The sequence below is a fragment of the Notechis scutatus genome, chromosome 8 (genome assembly GCF_049901735.1).
Source record: "Notechis scutatus isolate UNSWTSFEM ecotype Mainland chromosome 8, rNotScu1.2, whole genome shotgun sequence".
Lineage (NCBI taxonomy): Eukaryota > Metazoa > Chordata > Lepidosauria > Squamata > Elapidae > Notechis > Notechis scutatus.
In genome coordinates this window covers 5,705,318-5,724,834 of record NC_142016.1, presented here as the reverse complement: position 1 = coordinate 5,724,834, position 19,517 = coordinate 5,705,318, and the positions used below count along the sequence as shown (strand labels likewise).

Here is a 19,517-nt window from a genome sequence, read left to right as displayed (position 1 = left end):
ATGTAGCAGCTTTATGCATTCCTCATGTCAAGACAAATTTCATGCTGTAAAGGCACCTGCATAGCTGGCACTTCATAACAATAACATTTTTGATACCAAGCTGTAAAGAGTTCTCCAGGGCAAAGTGCTGTGGAATTAATCAACTTTCAGAGCTTAGTTCCCATACAGAAATACAAGGATAATAGTGGGAGTAGCTGCTCAACTGGCCATTTCCAGGAGCAGAAAAAGATGGAGCTTATAAAGAGAGATTAAATATATATTTTTGCTTTGTGGCTTGCTTGACATATCAACAAAGTGCCTCTTAAAAGGCTTTCTTTTCCTTCCATTTCTGGAGGCTGTTTTTTAGAAACCTCAAAAATACTCTTTCATTTCTCTTGCCTTAACTCATCTTTAGATTTTTGAGTGCTAAAAAACCCCAGAAAGCCTATTCAGTGAAAAATCCTTTATATCACCATATGCATTCATTCATTTAGTACCATTTTTCAGCTCCCTGCAGCAATGATTCAGAGGTTTAAGGTTCTAAGTGCTTTTAAAAAACTGAATGTTGGTCCTCATGCAAAAAAAAAAAGCAAGTTTGGGGCTAGAAGTATTTCCATCGATGGCAATACTTTGGACACAGATCAGGGACTCCTGATAGAATACAAATTAAGCAGATTTAGTATGCTGCAGATACCATGTGCTGCACTGTACCATACTAAAGAGCCAATGCAACCTTGGGCTATATCAACAGAGGTAGAATATTGGGTTCATGGGAAGTAAATAGATGCATTGATCACATCATATGTGGAATACAGTGTCCAGTTCTGTTCATCCAAGGCAACATAGGAACCGGAAAGTGTTCAGAAAAAAAGCAACATAGATGGTGAGAGGCTTGCAACCTATGAAGAATGGTTAATGGAATTGGGTATGTTTAGACTTAAAGAAGAGAAAGTGTAGCTGAAGCATAATAGCAATACTCGAAAGATTGTAACAAGGATGAGAATGCGGGCTTATCTGTGGGAAGGACAAGAGCCAAAGAGTGGAAACTTTATGAAGAGAGATCCAAACTCAAAATGAAGACATTTCTGATCATCAGAGTATTAAGCAATGGAACAGCCTGCCTCCTGGAGTCATGGAAACTCCATCACTGGAGGCTTTCAGGGGGAAGTTGGATAGCCTTTTCTGGGGTAGTATGAGAATTCTTGCCCTGGGCAGCATTGGACTAGGAGACCAATCCAATCCAATGAGTCTGTATTCTGATCTGTTCCATTCCTATCTTATGACCGATATTCTATTCCTATAGCAATAGCAATTTATATACCACTTCAAATTGCTTTTATAGCCATCTCTAAGCAGTTTACAGAGTCAGCATATTGTCCCCAACAATCTGGGTCCTCATTTTAGCAACCTTGGAAGGATGGAAGGCTGAGTCAACCTTGAGCCTGGTGAGATTTGAACTGCCAATCTGCTGGCAATCGGTAGTCAGCAGAAGTAGCCTGCAGTAGTGCATTGTAACCACTGCACCACCATGGCTCTTATCCTATGTTTTGCTACACAGTATAAGATAAGGAGCAGAAAAGAGGGATGGAGGAAAAGGTGAAGCTTTTTCACATACTTGCACTGAGAATATCCTCTGGGCCAATTCTGCTGAAAAGTCTTCACCTGACTTCAGCGCTGAGCCATAGTACACTGAATCTGTCCTTGGGATCTCTGAAGGGTGAAGTCAGGGACTCAGATGATGCCTTCCATGAAACAAGTTTGAGGAAAAGATCTCCAAGAAAGCTTGGCAGGGAGAAAAAAACTTAGACAAGTCAGGGTGACATCAAACAATGCTGACTTGTGCTGAAGTTCATCCAAGGTGCAACGTATTGCAATAATACTAATAGAAAATGATATTTAAGACCTGACTCTGTTAATTGTAAATTGGCTAAGAAAACAAACTGATGGATCATCAAACTCAGCATCTTTACTCAAGGAACTAATGTCCAAGTTCAAATTATCCTACTTCAGACACATTATGTGAAGAACTAGCTCTCTGGAAAAAACACCGGGAAAGTGAGATGAATTTTCTTAATTCATGGTATCTACAGTAGCTACAGCCTGTTTGAGTAGTGATACGTGCATAAATGGATAATGCTAAATACATACTGATTAACTGTTTGTGCTTTTTTTTAGCTGTGGGTCTCTCCAGTTGCCCAGAACCGGCTGTCCCCAGTAATGGCCTGAAAATTGGTGAAAGATATGTGGTGAATGATGTGGTCTCCTTTCAGTGCGAGCCAGGATATGCTCTCCAGGTACCTACCCACTCTCCAAATAATTATTTAATTCTGAAAAAAATAATGAGTTAAAGTGGATTGAAAATCAATGTAAATTGAGACATCAGTATCACAGCCCATTCTAATGTCTGGCTACCATGGAAAAGAAAAGATGGGAAGAAAATTATTGTATGAACTTTATATCATTATCTCAGAGCAGTGTTTTAAAACTTGGCAATCATAAGGTACATGAACATCAAATCTCAGAATTCCTGAGCCAGCATGCTAAGTTTGAAAAATACTTAAGTTGCCAAATTTGAAAAACAACTTGCCTTAGAAGAAGTTTGCGAAATCCTATCAGATGAACATGAGTAACATTTGACATAGAATACAGCAACCTCAGTTAAAATCAAGGGAATCACATCAGTGTGGTATGAAACTCTCAATCTCAATCATAGCACTTCCTGAACCTCTCAAAAGAACACTAGCGAAATATTTGGTACTTGAAGGCAAAGAATCTTACTGTAACTTTGTGGCCTAACCTTTCTTTTGAAGTCTCTTTTGACAAGACATCAGCATTAAATATAAAGAGCATCCGTAGGTGCCACTCAAATTATATAAAGAGCAATCTTTCCAGGTTATTTTGGAGAGGTTGCAATCAAATTGATCCATTTTTAACATCTTTGGTGAGGATGCCTTTGGTTAAAAGTGTTTGAAGACTTCTGGAAAATTGAGTAATTTGAACCTTCCTGTTGCTTTGTGGTGTAAAAATTGATGCAGCACAAGGAATTAATTTCATTTCCTGTTGTTAGCTCAAGGTATCTTACTGGAAAATATTGAAAAATCAAATGTACACCTTTCTCTGGATCAGTGGTGTTTAGAAGTGTGGGAGATGGGTTTTGCTGAAAAATTAATGCAAAATGAAACACTAGAACTGTAGAGTTAAACCTTCCAGAATTAAAGTAAGGTACTGTGTGTTCAAAATTATTTATATTTGTACCATATTATAACATTTCTTAAATATAATTAACACTTTTTTCATAATACATTTTCCTGATAAATGTCACTTTGGGTAGAAACACTTTCAATACCCGTATTCAATACTATTATTGCACTTTTTTTGAGCATCTCATATTTATTCATAAAGTTGTGTGTATTTGTGTGTGTGTGTGTGTGTGTGTGTAGACACACATATACACACACATCAGTGTACAATATCTTCTTTTTTTAAATTTGTTTTGTCTTTTGTCTATTTTCGTTTTTGAGTGTATCTTTAGCTCTTTTCTTGATGTTTTTCTCATTTAATGAAAGAAAGCTATCTTATCTTAGAATTCCAGGCTGTAGTATGTACCGCTTCCATTCTTTGCTAAAGAATATTATTTGGCTGAGATAGGTGCCCTGCCTATTCTTTCCATTTGGCTTGTTTCTCAGTTCCTTTTTGCTTCCTACTTGCTAATGGTTTTTTCTTTCTTTCTTTCTTTCTGCCTTTGCTTCAGGGGCACTCTCATATTTCCTGCATGCCAGGAACTGTGCGACGCTGGAACTACCCTCCTCCACTTTGTATAGGTAAAAGTTTATTTAGTTCCTTGCCAAGGACTCGCCTTCCTCCCACCTTTTTTTCTCTCTCCCACCTGTCTTCTTTCCTCCCTCTCTTCTTTCTCCCCTCCCTTTCTACCTCCCTTCTTTCCTTTCTTTTTCTCTCCCCTCCCCTCCCATCTCCTCGCCTTTTCTTCCTTCCTTCCTTCCTCCCTTCTTTCCTCAGTAACAAGGGTATTTAATTATTTAATAGCTGAGCTTTATTTTTGAACAGTTCAAAAATAAATGGTCCCACCTCCTGTTTCATCATGAAAGGTGGGTTGGATTAAAAGCCCAATGGAGAGCTAGAACTTATGGTTTCCCAAGTTCTACCCTGTCTACCCCAAAATTGACTCTTATTAGGAAGAGGAAGAATGAACAGGGCACTGCAACCATATGTTGCAGTCTTTCCTTGGCATATCTGATCCAAGCCTTGGGCTGAGGACTGGGTGTGTGTGTGTGTGTGTGTGTGTGTGTGCATGTGCGTGCTTTGAGAAAGAAAAATGCCAGCTATGGTAATCCTTGTTATATGTTGAGTACTTCATCTGTAACATTTAATTAGTCATGGTACTTTCTGATGTTCCACTATTCTCTCACAAATTAGTGAGCATCTGAATGTTGAAGAAAATGCTTCTTTTGTGAAACTGTATTCTCATCTAATGCTGTATTCATATTCTCTCATCTCTCTTTAAAACAGCAAGCTATCTTGTAAGCTTTTGTGCTCAATTTTAGCCACCTCTTGTCTGTAGAAAACAAAGATGCCACAAATAAGTGTCTTTTCCCAGATAGGAATGAGGTCAGTAATAGATGAATGTGATTGCTATCTTGCCAAGATTACAAACAATACCCAAAGAACATCTGTTAGACTAGATCTTCAGTGATTTATGCAAGGACGAGAATAGTCAGTCTGTCTCCTATAAAAGGTATGATCTCCCCAGTTTAAGGTAATGAAACTCATCATCTAAATACTTTATTTATACTCCGTAGCCAATAAATAGAGGCTTTTTCTAGCAGTTATCTGTACATGCATGTAGGAGCCTATTCTGACCTTAATGACTTTATATTTTGCTGCAGTTGTGATTCTCTCTGGTTTTCCTATTGGCTTTGTGGATTTATTAAAAATAATAATTTTGGAATAATAATAATCAACTTGATGCAAGACATGAAGTTAGGGAAATACTTTGAAAGCTTCATTTTTTTCTGGTCAGAATAATTGTTCTCTGCGACAGGAATAAAAGCAACAGTAGGAAGTGGAAACAGGAGGCGAACCATTGATCTTGCCGTGAAATAGTAATTCATTTTTGGAATTTCCAGATGATCGCCATTGTCTCTTCCAGCCTAAAGGAAGTACTTTCTAAGGGTTGTATTAACCCAACATGCCAGGCTAGGCTAAAATGGGTTTGGATAGCTTGTGGTAGAGTATGTTCTCAAAACTCAACTATTTTTAAATGTCTTTAGAGATTCTCAGTCATCCAGGGGATGGTTGTCCCAAAGGTGCTTTTTTCAAAAGGCAACTGAACTTTCTTTGCTTTTTCTTGAAGATGTTTCACTTCTCATCCAAGAAGCTTCTTCAGTTCAGTTCAGTTCTTCAGAAGTGAAGAAGCTTCTTGAATGAGAAGCAAAATGTGTTCAAGGAAAAACAAAGAAATCCAGTTGCCTCTTGAAAAAAGCACCTTTGGGACAACCATTTTTAGCATGCTGTGTAAACCACACAAACCTTTTATAAGTATAATATCCTTGATTTATTGATTTACACTTATGTGAATGTGGCAATTGTGTTTTAGATCTTGGTGTTTCCTATGAACCAAGCTAGTGTTCACCAAAAAGTGTTATTTCAAAAGGGATATCATGTTTTAATATATTTTTGTCTTCTAGTTATGCTGCAACAATTCTGTCTTATGTTCCTTTCTATTTGTGTTGTATCCTGTGTCTCTTTTCCCATGTTCAGCCCATCAACATTTTGTTCCAGTCAGTTACAAACAGTAATTGAAGGTGGCCTCCCCCTTATTTGCACTTCATCAGAACATTTTTATTTTGTCTGCCTGCAGACCTCTGTTCCACGAACATGGAAACAGTTTAATCAATATTAGCATAAAACAGCTGAATCAGTGTTAGTATAAAAACCCTTGCCCGTTTTTGAGTAAAGGAACAAGTGACAGATCAGCTTAAAAGATGAGGTCTTGCAAGTCACTTTCCCCACATGCAGTAAACCCCTAGTGACTTTCAAAACATTGATCTGCAATAGATGTGACATTGAACATACACTTGCATTGAACTGCACAATACATTGAATTGCAGGAGTGAAATTTGATACCCAGTATGTAGTAAGCTACAAAATATTCCCATTCAGAGAGAAATTTAAAATAAATTCTGAATTCTCTGGGGAATAAGGGGAAGACAGCAGAAGCAATGTTTCTCTTAATACTTTTGTAACACTTGTTTTGTCATTTGAGTTAGTATATATGGTGCTTTTCCTGGTCTTGATGTTTCCATTATTCATTATTTTATCATTCTGAAGGAAACCTTGTTGCACAAATCTATAAAAAAAAAAAAGAGGAGGAATTCTCTCTGACATATCTCTTGAGATTTCAAGAAACTTAAGAAGCCAGGAAGGATGCTGACAGGTTTTATTTTATGTTTTGTTTATTTAAAACATATATATAGCTGCCTATCTTATAATAAACTCTGGATGACTCCCAATCAAAAACTAAAACAATTTTCATTGAACAATAAAAGATAAAACAATCACATACACACATATCACATCAAACTTTGCATGTCACTCTTCAATGATGATAATTCCTCTACTTTTCTCTTTTAAAAAGGCAGAGATTCCATCATCATAATCCTGAGGTGTTTTTTTACTACATCTTACAGATATTTCTGATCCCGCAGTTTCCTCAGAATTAAAGTACATGTGCCCCATGGTTTAATTTTAAAACTCCCATGCAGAATATCACTTCTATCAACCCTATTTACCTTTTTTGGAAATCTCTTGTTTTGGGGAAGAAAAGAAGCAGAAAATCTCCTGTTTTGAGGGAAGAAAAGAAACAGAAAATGGGAACAATAGTCTCAAAACTGGAATGGTTGTCCACACTCTGCTTCAATTTTGCCCATCCTTCTTTTACTTTTGCACAATGTCTGGCTATTTTTTAAGCATCATATAATGTTCAATATTTCTTAAAGTAAAATATATTGATGTACAGAGAGAAAGCTAAATTGTCTTTTCATTTGTAATGTTGTGGATTGATGAACCCAATTCTTCTCACTATGAAAAGATATTGAGATCCTAGAAAGAGTGCAGAAAAGAGCAACAAGGATGATAAGGGGCCTGGAGGATAAACTGTATGATGAATGATTGAGGGAACTAGTTATGTCTACTCTAACAAAGAGAAGAACTAGAGATGACATGATAGCAGTTTTCCAGTAGAGGGAAAAATGGGACAACTTGCCATAGCCAACTCGCTACGACCAACTCACCATGGGACAACTCACCATGAGACAATTAAACAATTCTATTTAATTATTTAAAATAAATAAAAATTATTTTAATTTTTGCCGTTCATATTTCATCTTGTCCCTCCTTTTGCATCCCTTCTTTAATGATTCTGTTCCACTATTTCTTTGATATTAGTGTAATTCTTGTGCTACAGTGAGTTGTCCTGTGACAAGTTGGCTATGGTGATGTCAGGCTACAGAACTTTTCCCATTCACTCAACTAGAATGAATTTATGAAAACGTATGAAAACGTATCAAAAAGGAATCCTTTATTGAGATGAGACAATTCATGTAGGAGTTCAAAGCAGCGTCTGAGGTCTCTCAGGCATACAGGGATAGATAAGGGAGTTTAGAACCCCTCCCCTTATCTCGATGTGTATTAGTGAAACAAAAGCCAGTATGTTAATTCCTCCCCGCCCCTTTTGTAAGGAACAATCTTTTTCACAGTTTCCCAGGGCATACCTAATTTCCACCCACCCCCTTTTTAGAACGAACTTTTCCAGAGGTTCCCAGGACACATTTCACTGTGGAATTTTTATGATCTTCTCATCTCCTGGCTGTGCCTCTCAGAGGTGATAGTTCCGGCCATCTGGCTTTTCTCCCTCCATCGTATCATGTGTGGGTTATACAAATTCGATATAAGATTAAATATATTCAGGTTACATCAAGAAAGGATTTCTTTATCAGCCTCCCCCCCTTTTCTTCTTCCACTGAAGAAATGACAGATACACGGATCTGACAGGCGAGTTGTCCTGCAGTGATTTGGTTACAGGAAGTTGACTGTGGTGAGTTGGCCATTGCGAGTTGGCCATGATGAATTGTCATAGACCCACTTAAGGGGCTGTCACAGAAAAAAGGGAGTCGACCTGTTCTTCAAAGCATCTGAGGGAAGGATAAGACTTAACAATGGAGAAGATCATTAAAAGGAGATCCAACCTAGAACTAAGGAAGAATTTCCTGATAGTGAGAACAAGTGAAATGGCTTGCTCCATCCCTGGAGGATTTTAAGATGAGATTGAACAGCCATTTTTTTGAAATGGTATAGGACCTCCTGCTTGACCAAAAGGTTGGACTAGAATATCTCAAAAGTCCCTTCCAACATTGTTTTTTTATGTTCTTTGATTGTAAATAAAACACCTAAATAAAAAAATTGCATGTGTTTGTTTTTACTGCCTCCTTTTAGAAACAGAGTGCTTAATTTGTTGCATCAGTATGCCTGATTTTCTGGCTGCACCTCCTGAATAAGAAATACCCTTTGACACTATGCTTTCCTTTCTTGCTGAAAAAAAAAATGATAGTAGAGAGATATAAATATTGTTGTGTCACATTCCAAAAGACAGAAGCAATCAAGTTTTGATAAACAGCTACCGTGTCCCTACAAAATGGACTGACTAGAGATTTCCTGTCTTCTTTTATCCAGATGTTCCCCTTTTTAAATAATTGAGAAGGAGTTTCATTTAAACAGACATCAGGAGGCATGAAATTAGAAAGCTATAGAATCAGCAGGGGGAAAAATGCATATAATGAAGGGAATCTGTGCTGTCAAATGTCAGGGTGGATTAAAAGTATAGTCTTCTAGGTTCTGTTTTGGACTATATGGAAGGGAGCTAGATGTCTATTATAGTCCAAGAAGTGGTGCTGGATATTGTGAGCCCTTCAAGGTATACTAGACTAGGAAACCAAAGTTATGAATGCTAATACTATTTTTTATTATAAGGCTTCAGTAACAGAATCTTACAAGTCTGAATATGCTTGATCTTCATGAGAACAAGGGAAGGTCAAGCCTGAGACACTTACTTTCTCAGATTACAAGTTCACTCTGGACTCAATTTTCTTTTATTCAATCATTGTTTTGCCTGCGGCTCTTCTTCTGTCCCTCAAAGTTATTTCTTCTTCCCATTATAGATATACAGTTGAAGATGGAAAATTGACCCAGATCTAGGAGTTGAGAACAGAAAAGCATAACCTCCATAAGTTTCCTTGTGGGCATAATGGGTAGTACATGGTGGGAAAGGAAATTGTCCCATGCTCCCTAGAATAGAAATTTATCTGTTTGGGAGGGATATTCATAGAGAGGCTTTAAAAAGTCAAATGGCGGCCACAGCAATGATCATAAGATCAAGTCCATACCCCTTTTTTTACTTGTAACACATATTAAAAAGGGCAGGGCTTCCAGTGTGCAGTTGTGGCCACCATATTGATTTTTTTAGCCACCTTCCTTCATGGACCCACCACTCCACTACGAGTTGGTGTGAAAAAAATTAGTGTGATAAATTTTGACACAATTAATATTAGGTGAAGCCATCTTGTTAGTTCAACTTGGAGGGTGAACAAATGAGGACTAAGAACTGGAATCAACCCCAGGCTTCATTCATGAAGTATAGCTCCCTGAGGATGTCGCCTGCATTCTAAATTCTATTTCAGTATATTATGACTTCATTTTAAATTTCAAATAAAGAATTTGCACATTTGGTGAGGGGTTTGGATTAACATGCAAATCGATGAACCACTTGCTATGCCTGATTTAGTTGAACATAATTCAATCTGTCTAGCAATGGATTTGGCATCCCCTATTAATCTTTTTAAATATGTTCTTGATGGGGTACACCGAACTTTCAGCAATCAATCCTGTGCCCATCCATCAGCTCTTTCTTCCGTGGTCCTAACAGTCACTCAACACAAAGACAAAGACATTTGAATAGTTTATGACCAACTGCTTTATTGTAATTTTAACAGCCCAGTGTGGCGGAATCTTGGAAGAGATGGAAGGTGTCATCCTGAGCCCTGGCTTTCCTGGAAACTACCCTAGCAACAGTGATTGTACCTGGAAGATATCCTTTACTGTAGGATTTGGTAAGAAAATCACAGCATCCTTCCCATCTCAGATATCTCTTTTCAGATACTTTTCATGGCTTGATCCAGGATAAGCCAACCCCGATCTCCTTGGTATGAATAAATGAATGAATGGATGGATAGATGGATGGATGGATGGATGGATGGATGGATGGATGGAAGAATGAATGAATGAATGAATGAACAAATATTTTAAAGAGAAAGCATTTTGACTTTTGTTTAACGAAAGCTAGCAGAGTAGAAGAAAACAAATGTAACACTGGGGAGGCAGCAGTTCAGATAGTACCACTTCATCTTTTCTAGAATTCCTTTGGCAAAATTTTCACATTCGAAATCTTCAACCAGAAATTGGATATGTATTCCATCTTCTTTCAAGAATCTTCCAGATTTCCTGCAGATAATTGGGAAATATTCATAATAATGACATTTTAAAGCAAATGGAAATAGTTATGTGCATATAATAGTTTTCTGGAATATTTCATTTTTTTTCCTTGAAATTTTTATTTTACCTCCAGAAAACCATTTCTTCCTTCATGTTCCAGATGATACCCTTCCAAGAATGCATAGACCAGTCCTGGAACTCTCAATTTAGTTTGTTCCAGAACATAACATTCTGGATCCAGACTTTTCCATTTTGTATGGTTGATTAATTACATGAGTTTGGCCCAGAATAATAAGGTGGAAGGTCTCTTCACTACCATCATCTCCCTGTCAAAAAACTTAACCATTACAAGGCATTTTGGATTCTCATCCCACTTTAGCATGAATACATTCACACAAATATATTCAGATATTTCTTCCTAAAATGCTTTTTTGAAATGGCCTTTTTCTTTAACATGATTATGGATTTTTGACTGTTATTAATATTGAAAGTAGGAACATTCAACTCCTATTTGACCCTGTTGTTTTATCTAAGGACCATATTGGTAACAAACATTACTTTCTGTGCAACTTTAAATATGCCAATGATACTTTTTCAGTTTTTAAGAACATAGACATTGTTCTGTTTTAATATATTATTCTGTACTTGTTTTAGTTGGTTCTGTTAAATAAATAATTATCATAATAAAAATAATTTCATGCACGACCATTTCAAAGTCAAAAATAACACTCGATCCAGAAGCTGATGAACCATTTTTAAATTTGGTCGTAAAATGTAATGAGTTTTTTAATGAATGCTATATCCCTTCCAATGCAAGTTGGTGAGCACTTTTTCTTAAGATTTGGATTCAGTGTAGGCTTCTTCTCCTCCTCCTTTCTTCTTTTTCTTTCTTCTTCTTCTCTGTCTCCTTCTCAGTAGTGGGGATATTGTCTTATCTAATTGTCCCTGTTAAATCCAACGTGCAAAATCCAAATGACTAGCTGATGGTACTGGAGGAAAAATGGTAGGCAATCCATGAGAGGCTAGTTCTCCATGATCCAGGCAAGGGAATTCTTGCTGCAAATCCATTTCCTGCCCCTCAAACTACAGTTCTCCACCACATCCTTCTGTATCCCCATTCTTTCAAAGTAAGTCACAATGTATTTGGTGATGGTGTCAAATTAGCAATCCAGTTTCTGTTTACGCTTCACCCATGTACTTTGGTCATAGGTAGCCTAAAAGTGAAGTATAGCAAAGCAAAGCAAGTGGGATTGGCCACTTGAGATCCACTACCTACCAGGAGAAAAATTGCTATTACCCAAAAACAGAGGAGGCCTCCAGAATTATAGCAATGGAATAGTCAAGAGGTATATTGGAATAGACCTTATTGAGTGACAAGGAAGCCAGGAATAAATACATTGTTTTAGAAAGTAAAATACTAAATACAAAGAAAGTAGCTGTCTAGGTCCTCTGAGTGTGCTTTCTGGTGATGTTTCATCTTTTATTTCTAAATCAGGGCTGGTGGTATAAGTGCTCCAGGGCTCCAAGGGCACAAAATGTACCTAAATAGCATTTATGAAGCAATACATACATGAGAACCAGGTTGATTTATAGTGGTTAAAGATACTGGCCTAGAATCAGGAAGACTGTCGTTTCTAATCCTAAACCACCTGATGACTTTGGTCCAATATGTCTCTCTCAGCCCTAGGATGAAGAAGGCAAGCTAAAACCACTTCTAAAAATGTTAGCAAGAAAATTGCGGGGACTTGTTCAGGTTATCACTAGGAGTAATACTGATAATCTTCTGGCACCTACCACACTATACAATATTGTCTATGAAAGATCTTAGTCTGAAACCTTGAGAATTCTTCATGTTGTACTTTGGGGAAGAATGATGGAAAGTTAATCAAACACAGAAGCAATTCAGTTAATTAAATCTTTTTCTCACTTTCTCTGCCATGTGCAGGTGCTCATCTCCAGTTCTTAAACTTTTCCACTGAACCTAATCATGATTTTGTTGAAATTCGCAATGGGCCATATGATACCAGTAATATCATCAGCCGATTTAGTGGGACCGACCTCCCAGGCTCTCTTCTTTCCACGTCACACGAAACCACCTTATATTTCCACAGTGACCACTCACAGAACAAGCCTGGTTTTAAAGTAGAATATCAAGGTAAGGAGCAGGAAGCTGAGAAGGCTAAGAATGGAACAAGTCCATTGTCTTTGGGGCACTTTTCAAGTGTGATGAATGCTACAAAACTACTGTATTTTTTGAAAACAATACTTTTAGGGTATAATGGAAATTCTTGTTTTGCCTAGTAGTCTTGCTAAATCCTAGTAGCCTGCCAAATTTAACAAGTTAATCCACAATGTATTTTCCAGGAGATCCTAATGATATACCTAAGAATTCAACCCAACCTTAATTTGCTTGGTGCTCAGAGACCTCTAAATTACTACATCAGACAATTTCCTCCTAGCACAAGACTATTCTTTAGCTTTTTGTATTTCTACTTCAGTGCAACAAAAGTTTTCCTTTTCTGGTTACAGATATTATTACAGGTAGTCCTCAACTTACAACAGTTCGTTTAGTGGCCATTCAATGCTACAGTGGTACTGAAGACTTATGACCATTTTGCACAGTTACGACCTTTGCAGAATCCCCATGATCATGTGATCAAAATTCAGATGGTTGGCAACCTGTTCATATTTATGACTGTTGTTGTGTCCCAGAGTCATGGGATCACATTTTGTGACCTTCTTGCAAGGAAACTCAATGGGAAAATGAGATTCACTTAACAACTGGGTTACCAACTTATCAACTGTGATGATTCACTTAACAACTATGGCAAGAAAGGTCATAAAATGGGTAAAAATTACTTAACAAAAATGTGGGGCTCAATTGTGGTCATAAGTCAAGGACTATTTTTATTTCTTAATTGTATTTGCAGTGTTGTATGCCGGACTTTTATCAGGTTAAGAAAAAGTTAAGGCTCTCTCATTAATGTTATGCCTGCCAAATGGTCATCCGTTTCCCAATTACCCATTCAAATGGAAGTCAATGACATTAAGAAAAAGGTTATCCAAAGCTGAAAAAAATATATAAAGAAAAGAGCTGTCTCTTCTTATACCAATGAGAATAAAGACAGGACTTTATTCATTCAAGAGTTTCTTTTTCATTCCTTTGTTCTTCCAGGGATAAGGAAGTGTTGAATGACTTCTTCAAGGCTGCTTTTATGCCAGTATATTTTGTAGAACTTTCTGTGGATCCTCTTTCATCTGGCCATCTTGCTCAAGAGCAGGTGTGGAGAGTTATCAAAATCTGCAAGATGGTGGATGTAGGACATTGCAATCAATCAAATCAACATTTGTATGTGTGAATGAAAATGCACATACAAAGTGTTGAGGCTTTGCAACATTGTGACTACCATTTTGCAGGTTTTGACATGTTTCATGGAGGCCCACTGATCAGGACAAGCCCCAAAAGCATATTTTAAACAGAGTTGAGCATGAATAGTTTTGTAAAATTATCATCAGATCTGTAGGTAAAGAACCAGAGAATGGCTTCTTTGAATTTCTCTAGAGGAATCAGAAATTCTTCAGTAATAAGGATTTTCATTAGCAGTAATGGCTGCAGTACTACTGAAAGGTCCCCCAGTTATGTTACAGATTAGATGGGAACTCAAGAAAAAGGTCAAGAAGGCTTCAGATTTGTTAGAGAATAAAATAAATTTCATTCACACATGTACAAAACTAACCCCATGAAGTACATGAAAAACTCACTAAAGTTATTTGAAATCAGTTTCAAAAGAAAACTCTTTTGAATGAGTACTGCTATTTATAAATAAAGAATGCAGGAAAATCTCTCTGGTGCTATTTGTGAGAAAATAGCTCAAAAAGAAAGATTCAGAATTTCAGCATGCTTCTCGACAGAAGGAATATTCCAGATTTAATAATAAAATTCAAAACACCCAGTGTCTGTTGTTTTGTAATGTACTGCCATATGCCAGTCAAGATTTTTCTTTCTTGGTCTCAATCTTCTAATAATATCCCTCTCCATGCTCACTTTCAAATTTATTTCATGCAGACATATACACATATCAAACCAGCATCATTTTAAATTATTTCAGCTATATACAAGTCTATAATCAAAATGTTCAGTGCAATATTTATGAACAGCATGATATGCAATGAAATCCATACAATTTAATTTATGTGAATGCGTTTAGCAATTAGTACCAGAAATTTAAATTGGATTTGGAAATGAACCGAGAACCAGTGAAGTTGGTACTATATTGGCATAGTATGATTGTATTGTTGTGCAATTATTAATCTGACTGCTCTCTTTTGGGCAGACTGAAGATTCTGGATTGACTACAGGTAGTCATTGAACTAATAGTCTAATGGAGCCTGTCCATCACAGTCGTAACTCTTGACAGTCATAAAATGTGTCGAGCATATGACTGACCTGATTTTGGGACATGTTTTGCAGCAATCATTAAGCGATTCACCATGATTGTTAAGTGAATCTGTAGTTAAGTGAATTCTGTGGACATTAACCAGACCAATATTTTGCCATTGGCACTATTTTGCAGAAAACCAGAAGTAAATGCTGGTTTTCAGTGACACCATTGTAAAACGCAGTGACCACAGGGCACTGCAAATGGCTGTGAGATCCAGTTGTTGAACATCTGAAGTGTGGTCAAGTGGTTGCAGGAAGAGCGACTGTTGAAACTCAAGTCTGGGTTGTAAGTACCATCTAGATAGGTCCAATCATTAGTCAAAGACTGTCTATACAAAATTATCACAACTTAGAATGTATTACAGCAATCTAAGTAGTAAGATACCATAAAACCATGGTATTTTCACCTGGCTAGGATGATGATTGGCAGAGCAAACTAATCTTGTAAATCAGCCCATATGACAAGGGATGATTCTACTGGCAGGAATAGATCATGGGAACTTGATCATTTGGGGCAGGGGTCCCCAAACTTGGCAACTTTAAGACTTGTGGACTTCAACTCCCAGAGTTCTCTAGCCAGCTATGCATAGCTGGCTGCAGAATTTTGGGAGTTGAAGTCTACAAGTCTTACAGTTGCCAAGTTTGGAGACCTCTGCTTTGGAGCAATGCAGCTCTTCCCATAGCTATTAATGTATCACTGCTCTGGTAGAATGAACTTCTGAGCAACATCTATCAATTTATTGGTCCTTGTATTTATATAATACTGTATTTGGATGGATTCCAGAAACTGATGCAGTTACGTGCAGCTTGGTTTCATAGCTCAGCTTTGGTTGCTAAGCAGCTTGTGCTTAAAGATTGGAGATCAGTTACCACAAATATGGTTCAGCTGAGAGAACATTGGAACTAAGTAAATTGCCTTATACCAAGTTAGACCTTTGGCCATTTAGGGAGGAAAGAAAGAGCTCTCTAGGCTAGCCATATCTGACCATTGAAAGCAGTTTTGGGGGGAATCTGGAGAAGAGCACCCTATTGGAAATCCTGCAGATTGACTAGAGAAGACTTGTAAACAAAATTAAGTGTATAGGAGGGATTATACAACTTGCCCACTATTGTTATTGCTGATCATTAACTTCCTCCAAGGTTTCAAGTCAGGATGCTTTCCATCCTCAGTTACTCTTCTGCCCTTCACTTTGAGCACAATGCTGACTAATAGTCCTTCCCTATAAGACATCTGAAGGTAAAGCATTTCTGAAGGAAGGAATAACTGGTTTTAAATCCATTGCCATGTTTGTATTTTATGATATCCAGCTTATGAACTCCAGGAGTGCCCAGATCCTGAGCCCTTTGCCAATGGCATAGTAAGAGGAGCAGGTTATAGTGTGGGGCAATCCATCTCTTTTGAGTGCCTCCCTGGCTATCAGCTGATTGGACAACCAGTCTTAACCTGTCAACATGGAACCAATAGGAACTGGGACCACCCATTGCCCAGGTGTGAAGGTATGACTTTATTGAGACTTTTCTTGGAAGGGGATTGATTATTAAGGAAACAAAAGAGAAAATAACACACTGAATTAGCAGGCCTGAGATATAACACATACATATTAAATGTGTATACCTGACTTGTTGGTATTTGGCAAGAGGCATCATAATTCATTTGTTTCCATACATATAGTTTACCTATCCTTCAGCACCAGGACCACTACACATTTCTGGCTACAATCCTGAACTGGTTGGTCTTTGCCCTTTATTGATTTCGGTTTCACTTAGAGGTATACCACTATTAATTCAGCTTTATTGCTTCCACAGTACTTAGATACCATTAATTATAATGTCAATGCCTTTTAATTTCTGCTCCTTTGTGGAGTGACAAATCTCTTCTTTTCCACAGCTTTGATTTAATTTGAGTATGACTGTTGTATCTGTTCACCTCCATCTTTGTGCATGCTTCTCTCAGTATTCCTTTCATGTGGACATTTGCTCTTGGTGGCTTTCCCAGAAAACAGTATGAATAGAAGTGTAGTAAAGCTGAACTTTGCTAAATTTGCTTCATCCACAGGTTCATATATTTTCTCTTCACACCCTCATTGGAGGAAACTTTGGTTTGTCAGAAGAAGGCTTCCCATGACTTATAACCTTCTGCATATGCTGAGCTATATAGTAGCCCCTTTTAGCAACCACAGTTGTCCCAGGCAAGACAAATTGACAAAATTCACAATGCACAGTTAACTGGTTAAGGGAGACTTACCAGGTTTTGAAAAAAATCCTTTAACCTGAAAGGGGTTAAGGGCTTGTTTTATGTTTAAGTAATCTTCTCTGCTCAGCTGAATTGGGTATTCTTTCTCCCTGCTGCCTGTACAGAGAAGAGTGAATTCTGGAAGTTGAGGTTCATACATCTTCAAGTGGCCAAGATTACAAAATACTGTATAGATCAGGAGTGTCAAACTTGCATCGTCATGGCATCATCACATGATGTATCATGACTTTTCCCTCTTCACTAAACCGGGCATGGGCACGGCCAGTCCATGATGCATTTGGTCCCATGGGCTGCAAGATTGACAGCCATGGTATAGATTATGGTAATAGCAGTTTGGAGGACTTTAAAATAGATCAAATGATACTAAAATCATACCACCACTATTCTGCAAGTACTCATATTTAGTAGCTCTTAATGTCTTTTTGTGGTCAAATGCATACAGTTCCCTGTGGAGGAAACATGACTGCCCAAAATGGAACGATCTACTCCCCCGGATTTCCCAAGCAGTATCCCAATTCCCAGGACTGTACATGGCTATTTGTGGTGTCATCCGGATATGGCATCTACCTCAACTTTACCTTGCTGCAAACAGAGCCGTACAATGACTTCATCACTGTCTGGTGAGTGGCGCTTGGAGTTGAGGGCTCCCTCTGAGCCCAGCTTTTTCAGTAGGTATTGCTATAACCCTGTCATAGCTATGTTCTCTTACCCTTAGAAGATGATGAGAGATCCTCTCATCATGAGGAGTCTGGAGATATCAGTTTTTCACTTACCTCAAGGGAAACTGCCCAAGCTGGGATTAGGAAACTTGGTGGCAGTAGACCTGGGACAATAACATATATACTACAAAAAGACATCAAATTGGAAAATCTTTTCCTCCAAATCCCTGGAGGAAAGGGAACATTTCAGTTTGCTTCCTAAAGAACTTTGAAGTAGCAATGAGCATCTGGAGAGAGAGATGGTGACAATGAAATGGCAGTAATGAAATTGTTTGATTTGGAAAATGGATATCATGGAGAAACTTGGAAAGATGCCCTGTTGCCAATAAACAATAGCTATTGTCTACTCTCATTTTCATGGCTCTGAGGTCCAGTGAAGATCCACCAACCTCTAGATCAGAAGTCTACCAGAGGAAGCAAGCTCATGACCAGAGAGAGATCGAGGTGTGAATAGGAAGAGCTGCAGTGTTGCTTTCACATTGAAGTGTTGCATTGTGTTACTTATCCTCTGTGCTGGATTATGCTTATACCCTTTCAGTTATAAAGTCTTTCCATTATTTAGTGTTTAGAAACCATTTTGCATAGCAAAAGCTGGGGTGGCAATGCTAGAATGCTTTTCTATAGTCAAATTTAAAATAGGTATTTTGTATTTTTTTCATTAGTTACAATTTATTGCAAACTAAAACTACCTAACAAAGGTAGTTTATATATGTAAGTATATACAAATTATTTTTGTTTTTTATATATTGTATTTCTAGGTTGGGAATCGAGACAACTTCAAGTGCATAGCTAGACAGATCTTCCAAATAAAATAAAGTAGGAACAAGGGCCTTTTATAGGTCTTGTGGCCTGTATCAGGAGAACTTTGTGGATCCTTCAGCCAGATTGACCCACTGGGAGTGCCTGAGTGGCCTTCCAAGCATCATCTGGCTCTTGCATCAAGAGGATTGTCAGCCCTTTTAAAAATCTCAGTTGGAATTGTCTTCCGCCAATAACCTGAGTGATGTACAAACTCTGATCCATAATGCTCCCATTCTTAACTGTATCTTTTCTTTTGTATTTCTTTCCCTTTCTCTTCAGGGATGGTTCTCAAGAGACAGCTCCCCAGTTGGGGGTTTTCACAGGACACTCCGTGAAGAAAGCTATCCAAAGCTCTTCCAACCATGCTCTGATGAAGTTTCATAGTGATGCAGCCAATGGAGGCCTCTTTGCCATCCACTTCTATGGTGTGTACAGCTCACTGTGGGACAAGGGTTTGTTGTCACACTTGTTTTGTAACCTATTGCATGCAGCAGTGATATTGGATATTGCTTATGTATTCAACTAAGGTTTATCAGGTGCTTTCTCTGCCATACCACTGTGCCTGATGCAGCATAAAAACCACTAATTTGGACCAATAAGTAGCCCTTATCCCTCTGGTTGGGTTTGCACAGGATGTTTAATCAAATTGATTAGAAGCCAAGGGCTGCATGCATTGATTATTGTTAAGATTAGAAATGCTTTTTGTAGCTTAACTCTGCCCGTTGAGTTTGAGATCCCAGGTATTGTGCAAATCAAGCAA

The 19,517-nt window shown here is 37.8% G+C and overlaps 1 protein-coding gene across 2 annotated transcripts in view; it reads left to right on the top strand.

Moving 5' to 3' along the window:
- Positions 1-19,517, top strand: part of CSMD2 (CUB and Sushi multiple domains 2) — a 642,692-nt gene that overhangs the window by 535,905 nt on the left and 87,270 nt on the right. For both annotated transcript variants that reach the window (XM_087970516.1, XM_087970515.1), the window contains 7 exons: positions 2,155-2,273; positions 3,731-3,800; positions 10,044-10,160; positions 12,488-12,697; positions 16,292-16,480; positions 17,680-17,857; positions 19,037-19,182. In XM_087970516.1, the coding sequence (XP_087826642.1) occupies positions 2,155-2,273; positions 3,731-3,800; positions 10,044-10,160; positions 12,488-12,697; positions 16,292-16,480; positions 17,680-17,857; positions 19,037-19,182 (1,029 nt within the window). The remainder of the gene's footprint in view (positions 1-2,154; positions 2,274-3,730; positions 3,801-10,043; positions 10,161-12,487; positions 12,698-16,291; positions 16,481-17,679; positions 17,858-19,036; positions 19,183-19,517) is intronic.